The 15,676-nt window shown below is 47.4% G+C and overlaps 1 protein-coding gene across 1 annotated transcript in view; it reads right to left on the minus strand.

The window, feature by feature from the left end:
- LOC119978265 (probable cytosolic oligopeptidase A) overlaps positions 1-15,676 on the minus strand; it is a 75,660-nt gene that overhangs the window by 26,666 nt on the left and 33,318 nt on the right. Inside the window, exon 5 of the mRNA XM_038819753.1 lies at positions 11,071-11,231. Within this exon, the coding sequence (XP_038675681.1) occupies positions 11,071-11,231 (161 nt within the window). The remainder of the gene's footprint in view (positions 1-11,070; positions 11,232-15,676) is intronic.

Here is a 15,676-nt window from a genome sequence, read left to right on the forward strand (position 1 = left end):
TTTCTGACCAAAATGGATACCCTCGCACTGATCCAAGTTAAACTCCATCTGCCAAATTTTGGTCCACTCACCTACCCAATTGACAACCATTTTTAAATGTCTTATTTTCCTCATTCCGACCTACTATCCCACCTATTTTAGTGTCATCTGCAAATTGGCTATAGTAGCTTCTATCCTGCATCCAAGTCATTAATATAGATTGTGAATAGTTGGTGCCTGAGGACCGAACCCTGTGGCACCCCACTAGTTCTATCCCATCGTTTAAGCGATTAGTAAATACGGTGAACAGGTTAGGCCCCGGCACATATCCTTGTAGGACACCATTGGCCACACTCTGCCCACTGGAACAGTGATGGACAAACTGGGCGAGTGAGTAAGCCTTCCATCTCAGTGAGCCGCAAGATTGAAATTGGGCTTGTTCACTATCCATGACCCCATGAATATGATTGAATACATTTCATGCGTGCTAAATATTTCATAATTAGTTATGTAAAATGGCTAATCATTCATCTATATACTAATAGAACTGTCATCAACTCTAAATTGTAAAATCAAAACAAATATTTCCGTTTTGATTGGACGCAGAGGGTGCACACGGCTCTGACAGTCAATGTGAGCAATCAGCACACACCTCATTCACGTGCTCTTGCTTCGCTTTAGTCATATGCGTCGGAAAAAACTACGCAGACAGAAACCAGCAGAATGTGGCAACTCTGCGTGTGGACAGCGGTCAACAAAATGTTTCATGGGCCGCACTCAGAACCTGCTGGCCGCCATGCGGCCGTGGGGCGGCAGGTTTCCCAACACTTTCTTAAGAATACGTGCTGATTATCCCTACTCCTTGTCTCCTACTGCCCTGCTCATTTTCTAACCAGACCCACAAGGCACAACTTGAGCTAATAGACTCTTTTGAGAGACTTTATTGAGTCGTTCTTCCGGATTCAATATTAGGTTGGGTTGCCATAGAAACCACAAAGAGATAAGAGTTCCTCTCATCACTGTCAGTGACATCAGGACTATATTTCTGAAGATGTCTTCTGTTTCAGAATGTACTTATATTTTGACAGAAGTAGTGAATAAAGGCATCTGATTATGTGACTATATATATATATAGTGACTGTATTGATGAACGCACAACTATGGTGGTGCATTGCAGGTTAATCATGATAGCAGATGGATAGACCTTAGAACTAGATTTGAAGCATATTTTGTTTAAAGTTGCTCTTTGTCTGACCTACAGTTGGATGTGCCAACATCTCTTCTCCCATAACACAGATACTATTACATTGAATATAAAATCAAGAAAATGCTGGAAATACATAGCAGGTGAGACCTATCTGTGGAGAGAAAGAAAAAGAGTTAACGGCTGGAATTCACTGGCCATTTGGATTCCTTGTTCCTGCCGTAGCGCACACCCATCCATGGGTTTCCCAGCGGCGTCGGGTACCTTCAATGGGAAATTCCATTGACAAGCGGCGGGGATAGAGAATCCCGCCACCAGCGAACGGCGCGCCACTGAGAAACACGTAGCCAGGGGCCCGGAGAATCCCACCAAACGTTTCAGTTCCACAACCTTCTATCACAACAGGGAAGCAGGGTAGCATGGTGGTTAGCATAAATGCTTCACAGCTCCAGGGTCCCAGGTTCGATTCCCGGCTGGGTCACTGTCTGTGTGGAGTCTGCACGTCCTCCCCCTGTGTGCGTGGGTTTCCTCCGGGTGCTCCGGTTTCCCCCCACAGTCCAAAGATGTGCGGGTTAGGTGGATTGGCCATGCTAAATTGCCCGTAGTGTGCTAATAAAAGTAAGGTTAAGGGGGGGGGTTGTTGGGTTACGGGTATAGGGTGGATACGTGGGTTTGAGTAGGGTGATCATGGCTCGGCACAACATTGAGGGCCGAAGGGCCTGTTCTGTGCTGAACTGTTCTATGTTCTATGTTCTACAACAGAGGCAAGATAGAAATGTAAGAGCTTCTAAACCAGTAGAAGGGGTGGGGACAAGGAGGAAGGTTTAGGGTGGAGGACAAAATAAAATATTACAGGAATGCAGTGGGCAAAGAGAGTGGTAATGGGTATAATAAACAAAGGATGAGTCCAAATTGGTCTGAATGGCTAGACTACAGCCATCTGAATGCAACAAGCAAGCCAGCAAGAAAACAAGAGAAAATTCACATACAACAAGATGGAGGTTATGATCGTAGCATTTGTTTTACTCCTTCAGGAGTTGTGGGCGTCGCTGGCTGGACCAGCATTTATTACCTTTCCCTAGTTGCCCTTGAACTGAATGGTATTTTAAGCATTAACCACACTGCTGTGGGTGTCTGGAGTTGTATGTAGGCAAGACTAGGTAAGGGCAGCATATTTCCTTCCCTAAAGAATGTTAGTAAACTAGGTGGGTTTTTACGACAATCATTTCATGGTCTTAAAAACTTTTAATTGCAGATTTTTATTGAATTTAAATTTCACCATCTGCCATGGTGGGATTCGAACCTGGGCCCCAGAGCATTGACCTGGGTCTGTGGATTGCTGATCCAGTGACAATCTTTATTGTCATAAGTAGGCTTACATTAATACTGCAATGAAGTTACTGTGAAGAGCCCCTAGTCGCCACACTCCAGCGCCTGTTCGGGTACTTAGAGGGAGAATTCAGAATGTCCAAATTACCTAACAGCACGTCTTTCGGGACTTGCGGGAGGAAACCAGAGCACCTGGAGGAAACCCACGCAGACACAGGAAGAATGTGCACACTCCTCACAGACAGTGACCCAAACCAGGAATCGAACCTGGGATCCTAGCACCGTTAAGCGACAGTGCTAACCACTGTGCTATCGCGCCACCCATGTTGCATCCAGAAGGCTGTTAGGTCTATGAAGATGAAATGCTGTTCCTTGAGATTGCATCGAGCTTTATTGGAATACTGCAGCAGATCAAGGACAGGAAGGTCAGAGTATGAGCAAGGTGGAGAACTAAAATGACAAGTGACAGGAAGCTCAGGATCATGCTGTTTTACTGTTAGAGTTAAATTGTGATCTGCGATAATAACAAGCATACAAAATTCCTGTGCTCGCTATTTTACTAAGAATGTACAGTCATTTGTTGTAAACAGGGCAGCATTTGTATTCTGTCATGTGAGAGTACCTTTAAGAAATGAGTGTTTATCAGTGATGTCAGAGTGTGGGTAAAGCTGAGCTCTGGCTCTGCTTTTTAGTTTCACTTTGAGAAAAGCTTGGGTGTGTCTGTGTTTTTTTGGTTTTGTTTTCAGTGTTGGAGCTGAAGCCAGACAAAGCAGGTGTACTGCTGTTCTCTCTGCCAAGAAAAGACTATCTCTTGATCATTTGGTGAATTCAGAATTATAAATGTTCTCAGTAGTGAATGTAAACCTGATGTGCTTCTGCCTAAAGGTGTTTCTTTTGTCTTCTGGGTGTTGTTTGGGAAGTTGTTAAGGAATACTTAGTGTTGTATTCTTTGGGAGTTGTATTTGAATTGATGATTGGTAAGATGTTCACTGTATGTTTTAAAAAGGTTAACTTGAGTTCATAGAATAAACATTGTTTTGCTTTAAAAAAAGACTTTTCCATTTCTGCTGTACCACACCTGTAGAGTGGGCCGTGTGCTCCCCATACCACAATCTATTAAAACTTGTGGGTCAGGTGAACTCCATGATACACTTTGCGGTTCTCTAAACCTTGGCCCATAACAAATTGGGAGCTCAAGGGGGATAAAAGTCTATCTATTGGATTGGCTTAGTGAACTTAAAGACAGTGAGGGGTGAACATATTGTGGTTGCTTTTGAGGTGTGGTATTCTAGTTTAAGTCGGGAGTGCATTGTGGACAATGGCTCTTTCAGAGGCTCTGAGGTTTTTGAGGGTGGAGATGGTCACACAAAGTACCTTACCGATAGAGACTAAAAGCAGACTGTTAGATTTGGCAAAACATTGCAGTTAACATTACCTGACAAAATGCAAAAAGATGAGGTAATTATGGCAGTGGCTAAGCATTTAAAGTTGCCTGAAAGCTGTGATAACCAATGCTCCTGTGTTGGAGAATTACAAGGGACTCTGTATCTGACTTTAAAGAGAAATGCCGAGCCGTAGTAAAATGGACGGATCGTGCAAGGACCTTCTTGTTCAAAGAGACTGTCAGAGATTTCAGTTGGTGGAAGACGAAGGAAATAAAATGGACTATTATTATACCTGTTTGCGTGTGTTGTTTTTTTTAATCAAAAAAGTATATTTACTGTATGCATTTCTTAAAGGATAGTGAAAAGGTGAAAAATGAAACCATCTTGAAGTTGATGGTTTATTTTTTTTCCTTGGGGGGGAAGTATCATGTGAGAGTACCTTTAAGAAATGGGCGTTTAGCAGTGATGTCAGAGTGTGGATGGAGCTGAGCTCTGGCCCTGCTTTTTAGTTTCATTTTAAGAAAAGCTTGGGTGTGTCTGTGTTTTTTTGGTTTCGTTTTCAGTGCTGGAGCTGAAGCCAGCCAAAGCAGGTGTACTGTTGATCTCTCTGCCATGAAAAGACTATCTCTTGATCATTTGGTGAACTCAGAATTATAAATGTTCTCAGTAGTGAATGTAAACCTGATGTGCTTCTGCTAAAAGGTGTTTCTTTTGCCTTTTGGATGTTGTTTGGGAAGTTATCACGGATTACTTAGTGTTGTAGTCTTTGGGGTTGTATTTGAACTGATGGTTGCTAAGATGTTCACTGTATGTTTTAAAAAGGTTAACTTGAGTTCATAGAATAAACATTGTTTTGCTTTAAAAAATACTTCTCCATTTCTGCTGTATCACACCTGTAGAGTGGGCCGTGTGCTCCCCATGACACAATCTATTAAAAGTTGTGGGTCAGGTGAACTCCATGATACACTTTGGGGTTTTCTAAACCCTGGCCCATAACAATTCTGTTAGCAGAGAAATATGATACAATTGCATTAATGCATTTCACTCTAATAGCACGCTGTCATTTAATTGTTGGATTGGTACCATCTGCCAGCATGCATAATCGCAAAACCTCTGTGGTTATAGGTTGGCAAAGCTGTAGATGCATGCAACAATATGACAGAGTATAAATGTCATCTACCAGAAATGCCATCCAAATATGTTCACTCTAAAACGACTACATAACCTGTTTCCAACTTAAGCCATGCCACAGTTCTGTACCTAAGTTAACAGTTGTAAATTAAAAAGAACTTTGCTGGTTGGCCATCTTTCTTGTTGTGATTTAGCCTAATGTCTTATTGGAGACATCAATGTAATTTCACTGACTGTCAAGAGAGATGTGGGAGCACTTCAGCGACCTTCCACAGAGTCAGGCAGCACATCAGAGGCGTAACTCACACAGAACCATCAAGTACCAACAGTCCCTATCCTCTGCTCTTTACACTGTAAGTCTGTGACTAACCTTAGATGTGCTACCACCAGAAGACTTTGATTTACAATCATAAGATCATAATAAATAAGAGTAGACCATTTGGCTCATCGAACCTGATCATGACTGATCTGACTGAGGCCTAAAAGTGATATTCCTCTCTGTCCCTCATAACGTGTGTGTGTGTGTGTGTGTGAGTGTTCTGAGTTGTAGGGTAACAATTTGGGTAATGATAAGCAGGGCGTGGCACGAAGGGACAGAGCATAGATACTTAACAAGGCACTAGCAGGTAGGGCAATGATTGCAACAACGATCAAAAAAACAATATTAAAACCTCTATACCTGAATGTGCAGAGCATTTGTAACAGAATGGATGAATTGTTAGCATATATAAGAATAAATATGTATGACTTGATAGCTGTGACAGGAACATAGTTGCAAGGTGCGCAGGGTTAGAACCTGAATAATGAAGGATATTTGACATTTCAAACAGATAGGAAGGTAGGAAAGTGTGGTGCAGTAGCTCTGTTAATGAAGGATATTGTTAATACAGTAGTGACCTTAGTCAAGACTGCAAAATGTGGAATCAGTTTAGGTAGAGATGCAAACTAAGGAAATATAAGACATCACTCATAGGAGTAGACTATAGACCCTAACAGTAGTTACACAGTAGGAAGAGTATACAGGAAGGAACAGATGGGATGTGTGAGAAAGGTACTTTCTGTGTTTAATCTAACATAGATTGTGCAAATCAGATTGGTAAAGAGAGTCTGGAAAATGAGTTTTTCGGGACAATTTCTTGGAGCGGTATGTTCTCGCATGAACCAAAGAGTATGCTATTCTAGACCTGGTAAAGTGCAATGAGGCAGGATTAATCAATAGTTATCTGTGATTAATCATGATAGAATTTCACTTTCAGTGAGATATGTGGATCTAGGGGGCGAAATTCTCCGACCCCCAGCAGGGTCGGAGAATCGCCTAGGACTGCCGAAAATCCCGCCCCCGCCATGTCCAGAATTCTCCCACCCGCAAAAAGTCAGCGTGCCGCCAATCCCGCCACCCGCCTCGGAGAATGGCGGGGGCCGGCGGGAGGCTACGGGTTTCTGTGCTGCCGTTATTCTCCGGCCCAGATGGGCCGAAATTCCGCCGCTGAGAGGCCAATCCCGCCGCCGTGGTTTGAATCGCCTCTGTGCCGGTGGGATCGGTGGCGCGAGCAGGCCCCCGGGGTCCTGGGGGGGTGCGGGGTGATCGGACCCTGGGGGGGTGCCCCCACGGTGGCCAGGCCCGCGATCAGGGCCCACCGATCGGCGGGCAGGCCATTGCCGTGGGGGCACTCTTTTTCTTCCGCCGCCGCCACGGCCTCCACCATGGCGGAGGCAGAAGAGAATCCCCCAGCGCGCATGTGCCGGTAGTGATGTCAGCGGTAGCTGGCGCACCGGCGCATGCGCGAACCGGCGAAGGCCTTTCGGCCAGGTGGCGGGCGTCAAAGGCCGTTGTTGCCGGTTTTGGTCCCAGTTGGTGTGGTGCCAACCGCACCGGCGCGAGCCTAGCCCCTCAATGTGAGGGCTTGGCCCCTAAAGGTGCGGAGAATTCCGCACCTTTGGGGAGGCCCGACGCCGGAGTGGTTGGTGCCACTCCGCTACGCCGGGACCCCCCGCCCCGCCGGGTAGGGGAGAATTTCACCCAAGATTAGTGTTTTAAAGTTTTTTTTTCCGTCTGTCTTGGGAGACAATAGATTATGCCCAGGGGGTCTGTCACTTCTACCGAGCATTATCCACGTAGCGGGAGTGGTTAATTCAGGGGTGGCAGTGTATTCCGCAGCTGGCACAGGTACATAACATTGGCCCACAATTGACTGTTGCTTTTTCCTTCTTTTCTACTATTTGACCTAACTAAAGGTAATTATAAGGGAATAAAGGCAGAGTTGTCTCATGTGAATTTGGCAACTAGGTCAAAAGTAAGAGCAGTAGCAGACTTTTAAGAAGAAAGGCTCTTTCAGAAGGATACATCATCCTTGGCTAAATAGAGAAGTTAAGGATAGTATCAAATTGAAAGAAACACTGTACAAATCTACAGGTAAGAATAGCCCATTTCCTTCCGAAAGGACATCAGTGAAAGAAATTAATTTTTATAACAATCAATGCTAGTTTCATGGCACAATTACTGAGATTAGCTTTATATCCCTGATTTTGTATTTCTTGCTGTACCTGCATGCTAACTTTTTGTGATTCTTGTACCAGGACACCGAGATCCCTCTATAAAGTAGCATTCTTTAGTTTTGCTCTATTTAAATAATATGCTCCATTTCTTTTTTAAAATAAATTTATAGTACTCAATTCTTTTTTTCCAATTAAGGGACAATTTAGCATGGCCAATTCATCTATCCTGCACATCTATGGGTTGTGGGGCTGAGACCCATGCAGATACGGGGGGAATGTGCAAACTCCACACAGGCAGTGACCCGGGGCCAGAATTGAACCCAGGTCCTCAGTACCGTCAGGCAGCACTGCCAACCACTGCACCACCGTGACATCCTATATGCTGCTCTTGTATTCTCCCTGCCAAAATGGGAAATCTCACATTTTCCCACATTATACTCCATCTGCCATTTTGTTGCCCGCTTATTTACCAATATATGCCAATTTGCAGGCTCATTGTATCCTCCTCCCTACTTACATCCTCCCCACCTATCTTAGCATCGTCAGCAAATTTGACTATATTAATTACTTAGATGAAGGGACTGACCTATCTTAGCATCATCAGCAAATTTGACTAAAATACAAGTCAGTCCCTTCAACTAAGCAATTAATATAGATTTGCTGCATGATACATCCTCAAATTTATCAAACACGATTTCTCTTTCATAAAACCAACCGGGACCTTGGATTCATGTCGCATTACATCCTCCCCCACCATCTGGCCTGGGCTTGCGAAATCCTACCAACTGTCCTGCTTGAGACAATTCACACCTCTTTAACCTGGGATTACCCTTCTCTTTGGCTCTGTAAAGACTTATTACCTGTAATTGCTCGCATTCCAAGTATTGTCTTGCATCTTTGACTTTGTCTATATATATGTTTCTGGAACCTACCTCTTCATTCACTTGATGAAGGAGCAGTGCTCCGAAAGCTAGTGATTTGAAACAAACCTGTTGGACTTTAACCTGGTGTTGTAAGACTTCTTACTGTGCCCACCCCAGTCCAACACCAGCATCTCTACATCATAAAACCAAGCGGGCCACTTGTCAAAAAGCCTACAAAAATTCAACTTGTGCTACTTCCAGAAAACGTGAGCATCAGAAGCAGGAGGAGGCCATTCAGCCCCTCATGCCAGCTCCACCATTCAATAAGATCAGGGTTGATCTGATTGTTGCCTTAACTCCACTTTCATAGTGTTGAGGCCTGTGGGTTGGGGGGGGGGGAAGGGAGGGAGCGCCGGGCCGGGGGGGGGGGGGGGGGGGGGGGGGGGGGCCTGCTGGCTGACATGCAAACAGCGGTTGCCACCTCTCATTTGAACCACTAAGTGCTGAATGAAGCCACCACAAGCAAGGAGGGAGGAAGGAAGTGAATGGCACAATAGGTACAAATCTCCTCTGGTTTGTGCATGGCATGATAATTTCTCAACTACTATTTCCAGAAAAGCCATAAAACCTATTTTTACAGAACGCGATGTGTTAGAAATAGTGAACATAGAAAATCCTCCTACTATGATTACCACGTTGCCCTGGCAACTGCATCCTGCTATCAGCATTAGAAAGCATCACAGAATCGGTTATCTCTTTGATATCCTCCTCAGTAAAAATGAAAGAAAGTAAATCGACAGTGGAAGGAAGAATCCTCACGGTGAGAAAATAATAATTTAAAAGTCATTTATCAAAAAGTAATCTCCTGAATCCTCTATTCCCAAACACAGCGAATCAATGTCTGAAACTACAAAAATGTGCAAAATAATTAGTAGTTGGAGGTCAACAATTCAAGCGGCGTGGGTTAGACAGAAACCTAAAATACACTGGATAAAACACTGGACACACTCCTTCTGTCAGCATTCCGCAGAGACTGTTCCCTCTGAGACAATCTAGTCCACTCCTCCACCATACCCAATACCTCTCCCATCACCCATGGCACCTTCCCATGCACTCGCAGAAGGTGTAACACCTGCCCCTTTACCTCTTCCATGCTTAACATTCCAGGTCCAAAACACTCATTCCAGGTTAAGCAGCATTTCATTTGCATCTCTTCCAATTTGGTCTCTTGCATTGGCTGTTCCCAATGGGGTCTCCTCTGTATCGGAGAGACCAAATGCAGACTGGGTGATCGCTTTGCTGAGCATCTTCGGTCTGTGCACATTCAGGACCCTGACCTTCCCGTTGCTTGCCATCTTAAGAAAAGACCCTGCTCCACGTCTGCCCTTGGCCTGCGGCAATGTTCCAGTGAAGCTCAACGCAAACTGGAGGAACAACATCAACATCGCAGCAGGGTAGCATGGTGGTTAGCATAAATACTTCACAGCTCCAGGGTCCCAGGTTCGATTCCCGGCTGGGTCACTGTCTGTGTGGAGTCTGCACGTCCTCCCCCTGTGTGCGTGGGTTTCCTCCGGGTGCTCCGGTTTCCTCCCACAGTCCAAAGATGTGCGGGTTAGGTGGATTGGCCATGCTAAATTGCCCGTAGTATCCTAATAAAAGTAAGGTTAAGGGGGGGTTGTTGGGTTACGGGTATAGGGTGGATACGTGGGTTTGAGTAGGGTGATCATGGCTCGGCACAACATTGAGGGCCGAAGGGCCTGTTCTGTGCTGTACTGTTCTATGTTCTATGTTCTATCTTCCAGTTAGGCACAACTTCAGATGATTAGCTCCACCCCACCTCGACCCCTTTGTTTTCATCCCATTTCATTTTAACTGCCTTTTACCATTTCTTGTCTTTCTGATTATATATTTAACCCCACCGCCCCCGCAATCTTATCCACCTTTCCTTACCCTTTCCCCTCTTTGCTTCCCCCTTCCCCTCCCCCCACATCTACAGTTCACCCTCTGATGTTAGTTTCTCTGCTGTTTGGCCTCTCACACCTTTTGTTCTCTCTGGGAACTGCCATTAGCATTCTTTCCCCTTGATTTCTGTGGCCATTAGTGCCCGGTTTCCCTGGGTTTCTGTACCTATGACTCATCTTTCATTCTCACTCCACAATATAAATATTTCCCACTTTCTTTGTCTTTAGCTTTGACAAAGAGTCATCGGACTCGAAACATTTGGGGCAGCACAGTAGCATTGTGGATAGCACAATCGCTTCACAGTTCCAGGGTCCCAGGTTCGATTCCGGCTTGGGTCACTGTCTGTGTGGAGTCTGCATATCCTCCCAGTGTGTGTGTGGGTTTCCTCCGGGTGCTCCAGTTTCTTCCCACAGTCCAAAGATGTGCAGGTTAGGTGGATTGGCCGTGATAAAATTGCCCTTAGTGTTGGGTGGGGTTGCTGGGTTATGGGGATAGGGTTGAGGTGTTAATCTTGGGTAGGGTGCTCTTTCGAGGAGCCGGTGCAGACTCGATGGGCCGAATGGCCTCCTTCTGCACTGTAAATTCTATGAAAAAAATTCTATGATTAGCTCTTTTCTCGCCCTAGATGCTGCCAGGCCTGCTGAGATTTTCCAGCATTTTCTCTTTCTAACCTAAAGTACACAGGCCCTTTGTTCTATGGTTCGTTGCTTCTCCTCCACACCTGAATTTCTCAGTCAGGTTTTCTTGCTGTAGCTGGATGTCATTGAAGCGGATTTTAGCTTCTCCTTCAAGTTCAACGCCACCGTTCCTGGCGAGATGCAGCGAGGAATTTATGATACGAAGCTGAATACCGTTAAGCTTCTGGTTTCCTGAGATCAGGGCCTGCCAAAACAAAAAGGGGCACAGTGGGAAAGATGCTTGGGGTAGCAACTTCTCAATTTCCGTCATAGTTTCTCACTGTCCTTGCGAAAGGGCTTCTCATCCCCAACCCAAACCTATTTTAACTAAAGGGCCATACATTTTTAGCTCCAGTGAGCTCCGCAATCACTACCAATTGTACTGTGTGGTCTGCCTTCATATCGTTTACCTAGAACTTGGGATTAAAGGTAACATTTGTTTTGTATTTCCATTGTCAATCAAGAAATGATCAAATATATGGCGATTTGCATTGTATTTGTGGATTCTGCTCGTGCCATCCAACTCTCTCCCCCTCTGCCGGTAGCAAGGTTAAAGTGGCAGGGCTGCCAGTTGCCTTCTGGCATCGCAGCCACTGCCATGCATCACGTAGAGCCTAGAGAGTAGGTTTTGACAAATTGTCCAAATGTGGGAGTTACAACAACCCAGCCCTGACCCAACATCTTTATATGCGCACTTTCTCCCAGAGGGTTGCCAGGCAGCTCTCGGGAGCAGAGCTCCTGGATTATTGTCCCCCTTCCCTCGGCCAACCACGCTGAGATCAATTATCTGCTGCTGCCTCTGCTGGGTTCTGTCCAGTCTGAAACATTTCTTGTTAACTTGGCTCAGACACTCGGGGAGTGCACTTAGTCACCAAGCCATGAGGGGGAGTTCTAGATATGATTCAATGAATGACCCATTTGCAATCCCAGAAAGAAATGTTTCTAATATACTTCTTTCTCAATCACCCCAACCTGGCTGGCCCATTGTACACATCATTTGATATTGGAAACTTCCTTGTCGGAGTCAGGGCATGGGTCGTCAAAAGTTCACTTTTCAGAACCCTGCAGACAGCCCATAGCCTTGTGAAGATTCGCTGAAACAATTTCCCTTGATGAGTTTCTGCAGGAATATTGTGGTTTAGAGTGATTTGTTTTGTTTGCTAAATGCACTGAACAGGGAGGCTAGTTGTCACAGTTACATAATTACAAATAGAAGCTGAGAAGAACTGGATTTTGTGTGTTTTGCTTTATAGTAAAAAGCAACACTGTTAACATAGGTACATTTGCCTGAACATGTATGTAAATGGCCGTCAGTTCATTTTGAGGGAAAATTGGCCTTCCATATCTCAGAATTGTAAAAATATAATGTCCAGGTAAATGCCCAATAATTCTCCAAAACTATCTCAACGTGCAGGTTTTCAGATGGAAGCAGATGCTCCATTTTGGGTTTTTTTAAACACAGCGCACTCTTTTCCACCTCAAAGTCTGTCGCAAAGTGCTGTGGTGGGGAGGAGAGTTTAAAACCTCATGATGCACCATCAATTGCACGCGAGGCGAGTGATTTACCAATGTCAGGCTTTAATTAACTAGAACACAGCCTGGCGATCGTCTACAGTGGAAAAGGCCGATCGTCAGGCTTCTGAGCATTTATACCTCGTTGATAGAGGCGTGGTTAACTCAGCCTCTCGGCCAATCGGTCGAGAGGCACATGACCGACCAGGGCCAATGGTAAGCCGACGTTCTGGCCCAATGGCAGACGAGTATGCAGATCATATCATCACATTCACCCCTTACGGAGAAGGAAGGCGGGGGGGGGGGTGTGAACGAGACCCGGGGTGGGGGGGGGGGAGAACTGATGATATGAGTAGCCGTCGGGAGAATAATTTTCTCTCCGTACCCTTGTCGAATTTGGGGGCTTGCCACTGGCCCAGACATAACAATATTTACAAAAGGAAGTCCATGGGACCGTAGAACTCTAGATGGATTCGATCAGTCGTTTGGTGGTCCTTGACGTCCTGGCCGAGCGCCGTAGTGGAGGAGGAGTCGTCGGATCGGCTGATGGTCCTGCTGATGTCCTGGAGTCCGGGAGCGATAGACCTCGAGTAGTCTCCGTCACCTGAGCTGGCCGTGGAGACGCCATGGATGAGGGATGGGGAAGCTGAGTGGGGTGCTGGGGTGAAAAAGGGGAGGGGGGGGGCTGTGGTGGGGGGGGGCTGCACGCCGGCGGGTGCCAGGTCCCGGAGGGAGACCGTGTCCTGCCGACCGTCGGGGTACTCCACATACGCATACTGCGGGTTAGCGTGGAGTAACTGGACATGCTCCACCAACGGATCGGACTTGTGCACCCGCACATGCTTCCGGAGCAAGATGGGTCCGGGGGTGACCAGCCACGTCGGGAGAGGGGATCCAGAGGACGACTTCCTGGGGAAAACAAGAAGACGCTCATGAGGTGTCTGATTAGTTGCAGTACAGAGGAGTGAGCGGATAGAGTGCAGTGCATCGGGGAGCACCTCTTGCCATCGGGAAATAGGGAGATTTCTAGACCGGAGGGCTAGTAGTATGGTCTTCCAGATGGTACCATTCTCCCGCTCGACCTGTCCGTTACCCCGGGGGTTATAGCTGGTCGTCCTGCTAGAGGCGATGCCCCTGTCAAGCAGGAATTGACGCAGCTCGTCGCTCATAAATGAGGACCCCCCGATCGCTGTGAATGTACGCGGGGTAGCCGAACAGTGAGAAGATGGAGAGTAGGGCCTTAATGACGGTCGATGTGGTCATGTCGGGACAGGGAATGGCGAAGGGGAAGCGGGAGTGTTCGTCGATAACCGCCAGGAAGTAAATGTTGCGGTTGTTAGAGGGAAGGGGCCCCTTGAAGTCAATGCTGAGACGTTCAAAGGGGCGGGATGCTTTGATCAGGTGTGCGCGCTCGGGGCGGTAGAAGTGCGGTTTGCACTCGGCGCAGATGTGGCAGTCACGGGTTACTGTCCTGACTTCCTCGATAGAGTAGGGCAGGTTGCGGGCCTTAATGAAGTGGTGTAGGCGGGTCACCCCTGGATGGCAGAGGTCTGCGTGGAGGGAGCGGAGGCGGTCTATCTGCGTGCTGGCGCAGGTACCGCGGGACAGGGCATCAGGAGGCTCATTGAGCTTCCCAGGACGATACAAGATATCATAGTTGTACGTGGACAACTCGATCCGCCACCGTAAAATCTTGTCATTTTTGATCTTGCCCCTTTGTGCATTATCAAACATGAAGGCTACTGACCGTTGGTCTGTGAGGAGGGTAAACCTCCTGCCGGCCAAATAGTGCCTCCAATGTCGCACGGCTTCGACTATGGCCTGGGCTTCCTTTTCCACAGATGGGTGGCGGAGTTCGGAAGCCTGGAGAGTTCTGGAGAAGAAGGCCACGGGTCTGCCCGCTTGGTTCAGGGTGGCCGCCAGAGCTACTTCTGAAGCATCGCTCTCGACCTGGAAGGGGAGGGCCTCGTCGATGGCACGCATCGTGGCCTTTGCGATGTCCGCTTTGATGCGGCTAAAGGCCTGGCAGGCCTCTGTCGACGGCGGGAAGGTCGTGGTTTGCATGAGGGGACGGGCCTTGTCCGCGTAGTTGGGAACCCATTGGGCGTAGTATGCGAAGAACCCTAGGCAGCGTTTGAGGGATTTGGGGGTATTTGGGAGAGGGAGTTCCATCAGGGGGCGCATGCGTTCGGGGTCGGGGCCTATCACTCCGTTACGCACTACGTAGCCGAGGATGGCTAGGCGGTCGGTGCTAAACACGCATTTATCCTTATTGTACGTGAGGTTAAGGAGTTTTGCGGTTTGGAGGAATTTCTGGAGGTTGGCGTCATGGTCCTGCTGGTCGTGGCCGCAGATGGTGACATTATCAAGGTACGGGAAGGTAGCCTGTAATCCGTACTTGTCGACCATTCGGTCCATCTCCCTTTGGAAGACCGAGACCCCATTCGTGACGCCAAACGGAACCCTAAGGAAGTGGTAGAGGCGCCCGTCAGCCTCGAACGCGGTGTACAGTCGGTCACTCGCGCGGATGGGGAGCTGGTGGTAAGCGGACTTAAGGTCCACAGTGAGAAGACCTTGTATCTCGCGATCTCGTTTACCATGGTAGAGATACGGGGGAGAGGATACGCGTCCAGTTGCGTAAACCGATTGATGGTTTGGCTATAATCGATGACCATCCGGTTTTTCTCCCCCGTCCGGACCACCAGCACTTGGGCTCGCCAGGGACTGTTGCTGGCCTCGATGACCCCTTCCGTCAGCAACCTCTGGACCTCGGACCTGATGAAGGATCGGTCCTGGGCGCTGTACCGTCTGCTCCGTGTGGCGACGGGTTTGCAATCGGGGGTGAGGTTAGCAAACAGGGAGGGAGGGTCTACTTTGAGGGACGCGAGGCTGCAGACAGTGAGGGGGGGTATAGGGCCGCCGAATTGAAAAGTCAAGCTCTGCAGGTTGCACTGGAAGTCCAGTCCTAGGAGTGCCGGTGCGCAAAGGTCAGGGAGGACAAGGAATTTATAATTTTTAAAAACCTTCCCTTGGACCGTGAGGTCCGCGATGCAGCACCCGGTGATGTGGACGGAGTGCGAACCTGAGGCTAAACCGATTTTGCGTGTTACGGGATGGACAGGGAGCGCGCAGCGTCTT

The sequence above is a fragment of the Scyliorhinus canicula genome, chromosome 15 (assembly GCF_902713615.1).
Source record: "Scyliorhinus canicula chromosome 15, sScyCan1.1, whole genome shotgun sequence".
NCBI lineage: Eukaryota > Metazoa > Chordata > Chondrichthyes > Carcharhiniformes > Scyliorhinidae > Scyliorhinus > Scyliorhinus canicula.